The sequence below is a fragment of the Panthera onca genome, chromosome B4, assembly GCF_046562875.1.
Source record: "Panthera onca isolate mPanOnc1 chromosome B4, mPanOnc1 haplotype 2, whole genome shotgun sequence".
In the NCBI taxonomy this organism is placed as follows: Eukaryota; Metazoa; Chordata; class Mammalia; order Carnivora; family Felidae; genus Panthera; species Panthera onca.
Genome location: NC_138345.1, coordinates 105,240,305 through 105,254,738, shown reverse-complemented (window position 1 = coordinate 105,254,738; position 14,434 = coordinate 105,240,305). Strand labels below are relative to the sequence as shown.

Here is a 14,434-nt window from a genome sequence, read left to right as displayed (position 1 = left end):
AGGAGTGGCTGAGTTGCTTCTGATTTTGTATCAGAAAGAGAAATGTCCCAAAGAATCCCTTGCTTCTATCATGAGTGCCATTGTCTGAGTCTGGCTCAGGTCTGAAAGATGAAAAATGCTTAGGAAAGCCAAGAGTTTTTAAACAACTATATCAAGAATCCTAAACAACTCCAGGGGGGAGAAAGAGAATCCTTTTATTTATTTACAAGGGGATCTTTTGTTCTCCTTTTTTAAAATTTTTTTAAATGTTCATTTATTTTTGAGAGAGAGAAAGAACAGTAGCGGGGGTGGGGCAAAGAGACAAGGAGACACAGACTCCAGAGTAGGTTCCATCCAGGCTCGGAGCTGTCAGCACAGAGCCCAAGGTGGGCTCGAATCCAAGAACCTTAAGATCATGACCTGAGCTGAAGTCAGCTGTTTAACCAACTGAGCCACAAATGCATCCCTCCTTTGTTCTCTTAAAATCGAATCTCATAATCTGCTTTATCTCATAGTGAATCCTGTCATCATTGAATGATGATGCCATCAAATGGCCCAGGTTAGTTTCCTACTAATGGTCACTAAAAGAATTTTGATGTGGAAATGTAAAACAAAATACCCCAAACCAAAGTTTTAGTAGAGTCCTGTTACCAATTAGATCTGGGTATACTCAAGTAAATTACTCGAATCTTCCATTTCTTATTAGCAATAGTAAAAGCTGTAATTCAGCAAGCTTGAATTGTGGGCCACACCCTGGCCTGGATATGCTAAACACATCCTGTGTGGTACTGCACACTCACTATACAGATCAGCAACTTGAGTTTCAGAGGGGTTGTGATAACACTATAAGAATAATGAAAACAGCTATTAAGAGCCTGGGTTAAGATTAGGTCCCACACCTACCTTACTGCAAAATCGGCACTTTTTGCCATGCTATTTCTCCTTAAGCACTCTGCCTCTCAATTTTTCATCTGTGAAACAGGTGTAAAGATGCTTGCCCAAGTTAAACTCCAGCATGACTGAGATGATGAAATAAGATAAGAGATATATTTTCTGAAAAGTACATTATTATGGAAAAGGAATGGTATTTCATTATCATCTATTAGAAACATAACCAATTAGATATACACTTTTTTATAGGACGTCTCCTATATTCAGGATCTCTGAGTGTGCCATTGAGAACTATATTGCCAAGTAAATCCAGGCCAACAAAAACAAAACTCAAAGTTTTGAAAATCGTCAAGTTCATATGTTATCCAAAAAAATCTGCTTCTAAATAAAAACATAGTACATCTCAAATATAGTGTATCAGGACACTATTTCATACTTTACATTAGCCTCTCTATATTAATTTTTGACAGTCACTTTTATCAACTCAGAAGCTAGTACTGAACATTGCAAAAGTAGAGTTAATACTAGGGAAAAGGGGCTTTAAAAATATAATTAGTAAAAATACAAATTTCAATAACCCATGTGAGTAAAAAATATTTATGCATGCTAATAAGAAAAAAAGAACAATTATCTATTGAATATGAAATTTCTAAAAACACTAATTACCTTTGCTATATGCACAAATCTTGGGCAACTATCATTTTAAAGTATTTTCCCGTACTTTCAGCTGACTATAACAACAGAATAGAGGGAGGTTAATTGTCTTTGCCTTTTTTTCTGTACAGTTCATGAGATAAAGGTTCTTTAAAAAGGCTACACAGCAAATACTTCAGGCATTTTTGTATCACTTGAAAAACATGATATTGAAACGAAGAATGCTATTTCTTGTTTAACAGACTTAAATGTACAATCCAGAACACTGTACTTCCAAACAGTGAAAGCAATCTATTACACACAAGGGTAAAATAAATAGGAAGAATCCGAAGGGTCGATGCACTAAATGACATTATCACATCAAGTGAGGTATATAAGAAAGAGAAGGGCTGGTTTAGTCTCCGGAAGTTCTAATCTTAACTAGCTGGCATCACAGCAGGGGATTCTCAGAGGCTATTACAGGACCTTTTGCAACAAACACATCCACTGGGCACATATGAGTGATTAATGAACATTACGACCTATATGAGATGATTAGATTATGTGGTTTGGGGGACATAAATCTGTATTATTTTATCCATGAGTCTTAAAGTAATATTGACATGCAAACTAATTACATGCCAAGTTGATTAAAACCCATAGAAAAGCTATATTTTTTAAAATTTTTAAATATTTTTTTAAGTTTATTTTGAGAGGAGAGAGAAAGCATGCACGTACACAAGTGGGGGAGGAGCAGTGAGAAGGAGAGACAGAATCCCAAGCAGGCTCTGCAGCATGTGGGGCTCGAACTCATGAACTGTGAGAGCATGACCTGAGCTGAGATCAAGAGGCGGACACTTAACCAATTGAGACACGAGTGCCCAGAGAAGCTGTATTTTCCTATCAAATAATCAGAACTGAGGTTAGGATACACTTTTTAAAATCCAACCTTTTAGGTTAAAACCTTAAAAGTAAGTATCTACTCTAGGTTCAATTTGGGAATGAGAACCAGTAGCCACAACCAAAGCATGATAGGCCTCAGAGCAAAGCACCACATAACCTCTTACTTCTAGAATCACATCCTAGAGCAAAGAGGCATGGCACAGGAAGGACTTTAGGGATGGTATCGCCTGCCCTCAAAAATGATCTAAAAATCATTATCCTAATGTGGAACAACAAAAGATACTTTAAAATCCCGTATCACTGCTTCCAAATAATAGAGTTTCAAAAGCAAAAGTAGTCTCAAATATATCATTTATTTTTTTTAATTTTTTAATGTTTATTTATATTTGAAAGAGAGAGAGAGAGCAAACAAGCACACAAGTGGTAGAGCTGCAGAGAAAGAGGGAGACACAGAATCCGAGCTGTCAGCACAGAGCCCAACGCGGGGCTCGGACCCACAAACTGTGAGATCATGACCTGAGCCGAAGTCGGAAGCTTAACCAACTGAGCCACCCAAGCGCCCCTCAAATATATCATTTAGACTGAAGATAAGAAAAATACAGAATACAAAGATTTGTACAATGTCATTAATTAATATGCTCATATTTTCATTACATAAGCCCAGAAACTCACTTCTACTTTAAAACTGTTTCAACACTCATACAAATACAGACAACACTATTCAATCTTAACCACTAGGGTGAACATGACTTGAAGCCAGCCTTGGAAAATATTCAGATTATTAAAAACAGAGTTAAGTAGAGAAATGAGGTACTGTATATCAGTATTGCACACCACCAAAGTGTATTTGTAAGACTCAGAGAGTAAGCCAACTGATGAAGTAAAAACAGATAATCTATCAACGTATCAGACCTTCTGGTCTTTGCTGGTCGCCTCATGATATATAATTGAAGAAATTTACTCCCTTTCCCCAAGAGAAGAGAAGAAAGAAGAAAAATGATTTCTCGCATTTATTTTAGAAGCTCCCAGTTGCAATACACAGAGCCCCAAACATTATAAAACTGTGAGCTTCCTCTCCCATCCAGAAGAACTGCACTCACAGAAACAGTGCATTGACATCTCAGTAATCCCTGTTTTTGTCAAAATGTGACTCTCAGCTGTTTTACTAAATATCTCATCCAGTTCCTTCTCTCTAAATTTAAAATCCCTAGAAAGTTTCCTAATTAACATGTATGTCTACACCCCTTCCAAAAAAGATATTAATGTTGATATTTTAATATAATATCCTGCGGCGTTTTACATAAAAGAATTGAATTATGCTGTTTAAGATGACTGAATGAATGTTCAGAGTGGCAGCTAGTATTATTGGGAATTAGAATCCTAAACTCCTAAACGTATGACACAATAAAGCCTCTAATATAGCTCTGCCTTCCAGATGGTCTTCTTTTTTTTTTAATTTCTCTCTACTATTTAATCAAATTGGATTATGGTTTCTTACTTGGAAAACAATATTATTATCTATTAAATCAAAACTTTTAATATGTTTTATCCTTATTTAATTTTTAGTACGCTAGTTAATATGTATATTCCTGCTAGATCCCCCTGGCTGGTAATATTCATATTCCAAAATAACATACAAGTTTAATACTAATATGCAAAGCTAAAAAGAGGAGATTTTTAATTTAATACCTGAATGTAAAAATAGGGCTCACACTTTGTCTTGGCCATCTTCCCAACAGAATGATATATAAACATTCTCCTACAACTAACCCTTTTTCAAAAATTATCATAAGAGTTGGAACATCTCAGATTTTTCCATAATCCCGTGAGACTTAACTGAAATCTTTTAAATCCATGATCACCAGTGATGGGTGGATAGGGGTATATGCGTAATAAAGGCTAAACTAAAAAACATGTTCTGTTTGCTTTCTTAAAAACCTGCAGTATCTGCGACATTATCTGTAACTTCTTATTACAGCAGGAAACAAATATATTTTACCCCTCTGTGATTTATAACAGTTAAATACCTCTAATTTCATTTTGTATTAGATAGTGCTCTGATATACTTGTCAGCTTACTTTAGTAGCTTGGTTCTCTTTTGTTAAAAGAGAATTTAAAATTTCAAAAATACTAGTTTAAGACTAAACAAATGACTCTATGCTCAAAAATAACTTGTAATACAGCTAACCATTTCTTAATAGATGCCAGATTTGAAATCCTTTCTCAGCCTCCCCATCCTGGCAGCAGGTGGAACGCAATGTCCAGACATCCCCTCCTTGTACAGAATGCATAAAAATGCTAGATCAAAAAATAAAAATATTTGTTAAGGAACGTATTAGTTGGTAGGAAAGTTAAGGGGAATCCCTAGGTCTAGAAACTGCTTGCAAGCAGGAATCCATAAGGGTAAACAGCTCTGAGGATGTCATTCACTCTGCATATGTGACGTTATGATGAACGAGGCCTTGGGCTTTAATCAGCTTTAAGTGAGAGTTCAGATTGCAGAAACCACATAAACTCAAGCCCCTGAAAGCAAACAGCCTAAAGAGATGAACTAGACAAAATCAAACAAATGAGCAAAAAAAAAAAAAAAAAACAGACCTCAGAGGAGAAGGCAAATGCATTCTCTGTCAAAAATATCTGGACAAACAGAAAAAAAAGAATAAAAAAATTCCCTGGGAATTCCTATACATAAATCCACCTTCACAAAGTTTGGGGCAACACATCTGTTGTTCAAATCCTCTCAAAGTAAAAATATGTTTTAAACTAATCTTGCAACAGAGATTTCCAAAAAGATAGTGTGAGAACATTATGTATAGCTTTGTGCAAATAAATTTGAAACTAGTTAAACTGAACAAGATCCAGGAAGAAAAAAAAAAAATCCTGAAATCGATCCAAAAGTCAATCTTAAATGTTTTCAAAATCATGGAAGAAATGAAGAAAGCAGAATAAATTATGTCCACCTGTAAACAAAACCTCAGGCTCAGCCAGGTTTGCAGGCACATTCTGCCAATTATAAAGAAAAAGGTAACTCTAGTTTTACTCAAAATCTTTCAGCAAACACAAAAGAAGTAATACTCCCAAACTGATTCTGAAAGATTAATTGATTCTAAAACCAGAATATGATAGCACAAGATCCGAATTGCCAATCTCATTCAGGAACATGGGTAAAAAACAAATTTAGAAGAATATAAAAATGATAACACATTATAATTCCTGGGTTTACTCCACGAATGCAAAGTACATTCATTAGAAAATCTATTAATATAAATCATCAAATTAACAGATTGAGTGGGGGGAAATCTGTGACATTATCAATATTAATTCCTAAAAACAAATCTTAAACTAGAAATAAGAAGAAAACTCTACAGATAAAAGCATCTACAGAAAAACCTGCAAAATGCCCGTAATTAATGGTGAAATACTAAAAATATCCTTTTTTCAAGAAGAATGAGACAAAAAATTTGCTGTCGTCACTTCTGTTTAACATTGTAATGGAGGTTCTAGCATAAAATAAAAGAAATTAATCAAAAGAAACAAAACTGAAAAAAGACGAATGGGGGAAGGTCTTCAAAGATACTGGTCTAATGTGTTCTTAACTGTGAAATGGCTACTTGTTTTGGTAGTATTCTTTAAACAGTATGTATACACATTTCTCATCTTTTCAGATATACTTAGGAAAAGCAAAAATGTTTGCATTTTAAGTATTAATCACAAAAACTAGTATGGAAATCAGAATAATTTAACTTCATATTTGTTTTAATAATATGCTAGTTTGAATTCCTTTGAAATATAGCCACTGGTAAAATGTATTCAATCTAAGGCAATGTTAATTATAGGTTTTAGAGTTTTCAAAAGCCCATAAAGATTCTAAAAGTTTTGTTATGGATAATTTTAAAGACAGGGTAAGTAGTGTGTCACCTGCTTCATATTGTGGTCCAGTATTTTTTTTCCCCCATACAACTGTACTTGGGGTCATGAGAGCTGGAACTAAAGAAAAGATTTATATGTCACTTCCGTTCTTAGAGGCAAGGAAACCTGATGCTTTGGAACGTCTGTAGCTACCCCATCCCAACTAAAAAGCAACCACTGATTCCTTCAAAACTCAAATGTTTTAAACTGGGCTTATTTTTTAACAACTTAACATATTTATTTTTTTAAAATACTTTGGTTGAGCTAATGAGACATTTTCATTTTATTCTTGCCACTCCCATTATTTTATATTTTAATTTTCTACTCAAGAGAGAAGAGATGGATTGAGGTGAAGCCACATAGAATTTCTCTACTCTGTGGAAGCCTGAATTTAACTTTGTAGTATTTTTCTCGCAATCAGCCTTTCCTGGTGCTTTTTGCTAGCTCCCTCCTATCACATCTCTCTGTTAAAAGTGAAAATCTGTATTTTACAGCTTTTTAACCCAGGCCAGCTGGTCTTAAGTAAAATGCTACACTCATTGCCCTTCCTGACTTTACTGCTAAATTTTATTTTTTATAAAAATTTAAACCCCTTTTAAAATATTTTCATCTTACTTCAGAAATAACAAAATAAATTACCTAAGAAATATGGGAACATTTACTATACAATTTCAGGGTTAGCTGTGTAAATGCTAGCAGTTCACCACAATTAAAGAAGACACTCAATGAGAGGTAAACAAAAACTCAGACCATAAAATCTACAATGAATTAGTCAAGTTTCACATGACTTGAAGGTTTAGATTTCACTTAAATTATGAGTTGTTTCCTACGTAAAATGCTATTCCCTCAACACACTTGCTGCTTGAAATCAGAAACTACATGGGGTTGAAACAGCACTATCAGTTTTACATAATTCCAGGAAGAAAGAAAAATTGTCAAACTCCGTATGGCTGCAACAACTATTTTCTATCCTTTTCAATATCAAAATGGGCAGTGTTTGTCATGTGCATAAAGAGGAACTGAGTATAGAACCCTTGGGTAATCACCTTTAGAGTTTTAAATATGTGTGTCATTAAATATACATCACTTATATCATTTCACACATTTACATTAGAAACAGACATTAAAACAAACTTTAGCTTTTGGACAAGTTTTCCTTGGATTAACCCTGTTTAATTGCTCCTATTTTTCAAGAAATTATTTTCAAACAATTAAAAATCATAGTCATGTTGTTTAAAGCAAATTGATAGTTAATAAACTCTCCTAAGGAAATTACTTGATTTTTCTAATCTATAACTTAAAAAAATTTAAATGCCTTTGGGATACCAGATATGCCACCTATCTGCTATCATTCTTTGTTAAGTTTATGTGTTCACTGATCTGTTTCTGTATAATAACTTTGCTAGTTTGTGCTTATGACCTTAATGAATAAAGAAGTGGAGAAGTAGTTGGTTTTAAGGAAGATGGTGATGAGCTTGAGGTACTGGCAAAACATCCAAGTGGAAAAGTTCCACGTGGATAAGAGGTCATGAGGAAAATAATTTAGAAATTCAATTACATATTTACCAACCCCCTACTATATATACCAGGAAGTGTTCTAGAATCTATACAAAAAGGAAAATAAAGGCAATCTTTGGACAGAACCTTGAGAATGAATCAATTTAGGAAAGAGGCCATCCTATAGAAGAAAGAGGTGTGGAAAATGAGAGAAAGAAAATGAAAATTGGGTAGTGCCTTCAAAAAAGCCACAGTAGCAGATCGATGGTACCCAATTCTCCAGAGAGCCAAACATATGGGGATTTAGAGAAAGCCAGAGGCCACGAAGAAGTGTGGTCATACATGTAACCACTTTTAATGAATTAAAAAATGTTTTTTTTCAAGCAGATACTAATCAATATGGTTTCCAAAATATGTTGTTTTAAACACACACACACACGCCCGCATACAAACACTTTCAAATATTATGTGTGTTGCTCCTTAAAGCAGTCATCAGAGAAAATTTCCTCTTTCCTAAGCACAAAAATGCAAAGAGTCATTGTGAAATCAGCAAACTACAGTAATCAACTATGTCTAGTATTTTCCTGACACTATCAACCACATAATGAGACAGGACTTGTGGTTTACATAGTCCAAATCAGCTATCATTTCTCCACTATCCAGATTTAAACCATAAATTAGCAGCACAGTCACTACGACAGGCTTCACCCATCATCATTTGCATCCAATCAGTTAATGACTGGCAGCTGTCTACAGGACCCATTACTGAAGGCAACAGCTTTAATGTATAATGCTTCATGAGGCTTCAAATCATATTCTGTTAAAGCACATGGTAGACTGAAGTGCTCTAAAATTTGCAAAAGCTTTCAAAGGAGGGGGAAAAAATAACTCAATGAAATAACTGTAATCTCTGACAACCTTAAAAAGGACTGGCTTTAAAGGGTTTCTAATCTTTTGCTAGACTCAAATAACAGGAGACTAAAAAAAAAAAAATACCTAAAGGAAGATCACTACCAGTCTCATAATTCCTAAGGAAGTAATCATAGCCAGCATTATTATTAGCATGTTATAAATAGAAAAAAATAAAGAACCTAGTTTTGCCTTGTATCAAAATGGAAGCATATGGCACGGAAGGGACTCATGGAATCCCAAACTACCTCCATTTCCAATTCTATCCCTCTTATTATGAAGTATATCTCAGTTCCTTATCTATCAACAGCATAATATTTAACACTTTCATCTTCTTCAATGCATATAGATCGTATCTCTAAAACTGATTATAAATTCTTCAGGGAGAAAGACTATGACTTTAACATTTATTATTCAATATATTCATTACAGAATGCCTTCTCTTCTCTAACAGGCAAGAAAACAGAAGCAGGGAGGTCAAGTGAGAGGCTTTTAGTAGTAATCCCATGAAAGATGATGGTGGCTTGGGCCATAGTGGTAGTAGTAGAGGTGATAAAAAGTAGCCAAGTTCTGGACATATTTTTAAAGACAGAGCCAAGAGGAGTTGCTGATGAAGTGGATGTCAGTGTTAAAGAAAAAGAAGAGGTATGGATGACTCTAAAATAGTGGTCAGAGTTGCTGGGAAAATGGAGTTACCATCAACTGAGATGGTCAAAGCTGTAAGTAAAACAGGGGTACAGGTGATGGTGATGGGGTTGCAGGGCGGGAAGAGGGGAGGGGTACAGGGTTCAGGAATTCAATTTTTTTTTTTTTTAATTTTTTTTCAATGTTTTTTATTTATTTTTGGGACAGAGAGAGACAGAGCATGAACGGGGGAGGGGCAGAGAGAGAGGGAGACACAGAATCGGAAACAGGCTCCAGGCTCCAAGCCATCAGTCCAGAGCCTGACGCGGGGCTCGAACTCATGGACCGCGAGATCGTGACCTGGCTGAAGTCGGACGCTTAACCGACTGCGCCACCCAGGCGCCCCTCAATTTTTTTTTTTGAGAGAGAGAGAGCAAGTGGGGGAAAGGGGCAGAGGTAGAGAGAGAATCTTAAGCAGGCTTCACGCCCAGCACAAAGCCAGACACAGGGCTCAATCTCACCATGGTGAGATCATGACCTGAGCTGAAATCAAGAGTCAGATGCTTAACCCACTAAGCCACCCAGGCACTCCCCAGGAATTCAATTTTTGAGGTTTCAAAGGACTCATAATACTAGTCAGTGATATATTCACTTAACTAATAATATTGAGAGCACCTAAATATTACTTTAGCACTTCTCAAGTTCTAGGAAGGAGACAGGAAAATATATTGGAGGAAATGCTTCATAATTGTTTTACTGAGTGAATGGATGAAGAATCAAGCATTTTAACCATGTCACCAAAATAACTTAATCAAAATTGGAATTATAACTGTTAAAAGTATATTAGCCAAATATATCTAGAAATGTATCTCCTAGGAAAACCTAGGAGTTTACAAAATGCTTTTCCACCTATGCTGGGACAGGGACAGCATACTCTAGCATCTGAATATCTGCTCCTCCCTCCCCCTCCCCACCCCCCACACACTTCTTCAAGAGTAATGAAATTTGGCTGGATACTTGGCTTCTCAGGAATAAGATAACATTTTCCAGCCTTCCTTGCAGCTAGGTGTGGCCAATAGTCAGTGAGCACACATGGTGTGTGCAATTTCGTGATACACTCTTAAAGAGAATGGGTACACCCACCACTTGCACTTTTTTCTCTCTTCCTGTTAGCTGAAGTGCTGATGTGATAATGAGCCATCTTGGACCATGTGGACAGGGTGACACTACTGAGATGGCAAGGGAACAAAAGAGAAGGAGCCCGAATCCTGAAAACCCATGGCGCCATCTTATCAGCTCTGGGCTGCATATACTTAGATTGTTACATGAAAGAATAAAGCTTCTATCTTAGTTAAGCCACTGTTATCTTGGCTCCTTGTTACAGTAGGTTAACCTGAAACTTAACCAATGAATTTAATAAATCTGCAGAACGACCCTGTGATGAAATTAACACGCTGGCTTTTTTGTTTTTCATTCCTTACAATGTATCTGGTTTTAAACAGCAGGAAAATAAACTGGCAACATAGCCTTGCTTTATATACTTTCATCTACCAGTGAAGAAAAACCAGCTGAAAAGCATTCTGTGAGAACTGATTGCAACATTTTTTACAGCAAGAATTGGGTTTATGCATTCACTAAACTGTGCAGCATTCACTACCTACAAAAGCCACATGGTAAAGATTTGTTTCCACACAACTGAGGAATTCTCTGCTATGCACCAGCTCAATTTTAATGTTTCTACTCCCATTAAAATCCCTGCAATCTATTAAGTATTGCGAGTACCAACAATTACCTCCTTGGCTTAAAGAAATGAGTAGCTGCTAGCTGAACCCTTAATTGGCAATCAGATAAGGATAACAGAGTTGCTTCTGGGGTATCTAGATCTTTGCATATATATCCCAAGACCCATCAGTATGTCACTCCATACATTTAGAACAGTTTTACACTTTTTGTATTTGAATACTGGTTCAGAACTGTGTTAGGAAAAGTAGGAAAAGTCCAGTTCAAATGCTATTCAGCTACCATAATGTAAAAGATAAATAACTTTAAAAATGGTTTATGAAGAACAGAACTAGTTAGCACTATTTACCATGATATATTTCTGCACTTAGAGGTGCACTTGTTTTCATTTAACTGCTCTCTGGCTTCTATCATTATTTCATTGCCTAAACCAGAGAAATCACTGTAACAGCTTTGACTACTCATTTATGCTTTGAGGGAGACTTTCTATTCTGGCTAAAGAGTCTGTGATTTGCTAAAATAGTTTTCTAAACCAAAAACAATAATGAAATATATGATCAATCTTATTGTATAGTGAAGTTTATTTCCCTAAGTGACTTAAGAACTCTTAACTAAGAATGTGCTAGCTGCCTGGCAACATCCAGGTTATTTAGCCTCTCGGCAAAGCTAAGGGTGACTCACACTTGTATGCGCGCACACTGACACCTAGAGACACGATTCCAAGATTCAGAGGTAGCCTTACCTCCAAATCTTTTAAAGATGTCGATGCAAGTCGTATGCCGTTTCCTCAGGCAATGTTTGGAAAACAGGAAAGCTAACATATACTCAAGAGGGACAGCCTGACTTTCATTACATGATGAAAGAGATGATGTCTATTTAAGTATTTAAAATACAGAAACCAAGCATTTTTCTCAATTCTTACGACAGTCAATGCTTTTACACACGCATTCTAATTCCTCTGGACAAATGCAGTCCAGAACGTAAGAAAATACCTGCCTATTCCAAATACGGAATTCTGGATACGTCTTTAATTGCCTGCACTGCTCATCTCTTCAAAAAATGAAATGAAAGAGAGATAGAGGTATTGTGTAAAAGGACCTTTTCCTCCTTAATACTGTGTTTTTAGGCAAGAAGCAAGGACATAAAAAGGCACAGTGAGTAAACTGTCCAGGCAAAAGTATAAAATAAAATATTACCTTTAGCTGGGTTTACTTTTATCCCTGACCTATACAGCATTTCCTCATTCTGCCAGTCTCCATTCCTGATTGCAGTCTTGAGTCCATAGAAAACAATTAATGTAGCTGTAGCATAAAAAATCAAGCTCTTGAGAAACCGCTTTTGGACTTTGACATAAAGGGCTCTGGCACCCACTGTAACAAGGAGGCAGAAGCCCATACTAGGAATATACAATACTCGCTCTGCAATTACAAAGCCCACATAGAAAAACAGGTTCGTGGCAGGAACAAATGGTATTATTAACAAAGATAAAGAAAGAACAACAATGTTCTCGGTAGAAGGAAGTTGTGTTCTCTGTGATACATTATTTTTAATGCCATTTTCTACTTTGGATGCAAAGCTGGGCTTAATCTCTGAGTTCCGGTACTCCACATCTGAATGGCAGCTATGTCCATTTGCATTCTGCTTGCCATTTGTTACAAATTTCCCATTGCATTCTCTTTCCACGCCTGGGCTCTTCAAGCCATAGTAGGCAAGGAGGAGGAGTCCGACATAGAAGGCCACAGTGTGTAGGTTTCTCCAATCACAAATTGTTTTCAGCAGAGGCACAGCATCCATTGACCAATCAAAACTGAGTGTATCTGGGCATAGCAACAGCCAAAGGTTCTTGGTTGGCAAGTAGAAGAAAGTGAGCGTCCGAGCCAAAAGGCTATCCGAATCAGCAGCTGGGTTGTCAGAGTTGGAAAAGCTTGGTGGCTTGTTTCCCATCCAGTATAATCGGGCACCCAAAAGCGAAGTCCCCCAGAAAGTTAACAAACTAATGCTGAGGAAAAGAGACAAGTTCTTCCCCTGAAACCAAAAGAGAAGGGGAAAAAATTAAGACCATCGGCAATACAGCATGGGAACACAACATTTAGAGACAAAAAGACATTCTGAAGTGGACAGTTCAAACCACATTAGGTCTTAAATACATGACTTTATTTCCATCTCCTTTTAAACAAGTTTAGGGAGAAATTTAACCTGAAAAACAATGGACTCTGGAAGCCTACTTTGTACGTGACTTTTGATGAGCATTTTTTATTTTTTCTTCTTGTTCTAAAATACCAATAACCAAAACTTCACTTTCTTGACCTCTATAAAATGGATTGAATGTATTTCCCTCTCAGAACTGTGTCGGGTTAAACTGAGACCACAGTGTAAAAGTACTTAGTACTGTGCATGGGATACAGAAGACATCTGATAACGATCTTCTTTCACCTTGGGGTTTAGATTCTAGGGAAAACCAAGAGCAGGCATGCCCCAAAATATGGAGTATGACAAGATTCTGCTTGGCTCAAGGGAATAACAGCATTTAGCTCTGTCTATGCCAGTCATCATTTCACTGTCTTGAATTTTCTTGCAGAATTTATAAACCAGGCTTTCATCTGCTACCCCATGCTGTCACTGACATCAGTGACATCAAACATTTAATAACACTCTTCATGAATCCCAAATTTCCCACACCGATGACAACTTTCTAAAAATAAAATGACTTCAATAATGTACTTCCTTATTTCAAGAGAAAGACGGAAAATTACAAGAAGAAGACCAAAGGGCATTCTTGCTAATGAGAATTTTCTGGCAAAGTCTTTCAACCTGAGTGAGAATGTAGTGACCTCAAACAATCTAAGTCCTGAAGAGGCAATGGAAAGGGGGAGGGATGGATAGTATATCCCAATTTTAATGATTCCTTGGTAATGCAGTATCTTACTGCTCACATTGAGACTGTATATAATTATACATTAATGACAACCAGAATGGTGCTTGGAGACTTAAAGATATGACAAATATTTAGTTTAAAAAACAACCCACAGGGGCCCCTAGGTGGCTCAGTCGGTTAAGCATCTTATCTTCAACTCAGGTCATGAGTTTGAGCTCTGTGTCAGGGTCTGTGCTGACAGCTCAGAGCCTGGAGCCTGCTTAGGATTCTGTCTCCCTCTTTCTCTGCCCGTCCCCACTCACTCTCTCTCTCTTTCTCTCAAAAATAAATACACATTAAAAAAATGTTTAAACAACCCACAAAAGGCAACAACAGCACAAATATAAATGGGACTACATCAAACCAAAACACACACACACACACACACACACACACACACACACACACAAACAACAACAACAACAACAACAAAAA

General features: G+C 36.5%; 1 protein-coding gene across 1 annotated transcript in view; it reads right to left on the bottom strand.

Annotated features, from left to right (window-relative positions):
• TMTC2 (transmembrane O-mannosyltransferase targeting cadherins 2) overlaps positions 1-14,434 on the bottom strand; it is a 412,397-nt gene that overhangs the window by 206,315 nt on the left and 191,648 nt on the right. Inside the window, exon 3 of the mRNA XM_078449640.2 lies at positions 12,282-13,110. Within this exon, the coding sequence (XP_078305766.2) occupies positions 12,282-13,110 (829 nt within the window). The remainder of the gene's footprint in view (positions 1-12,281; positions 13,111-14,434) is intronic.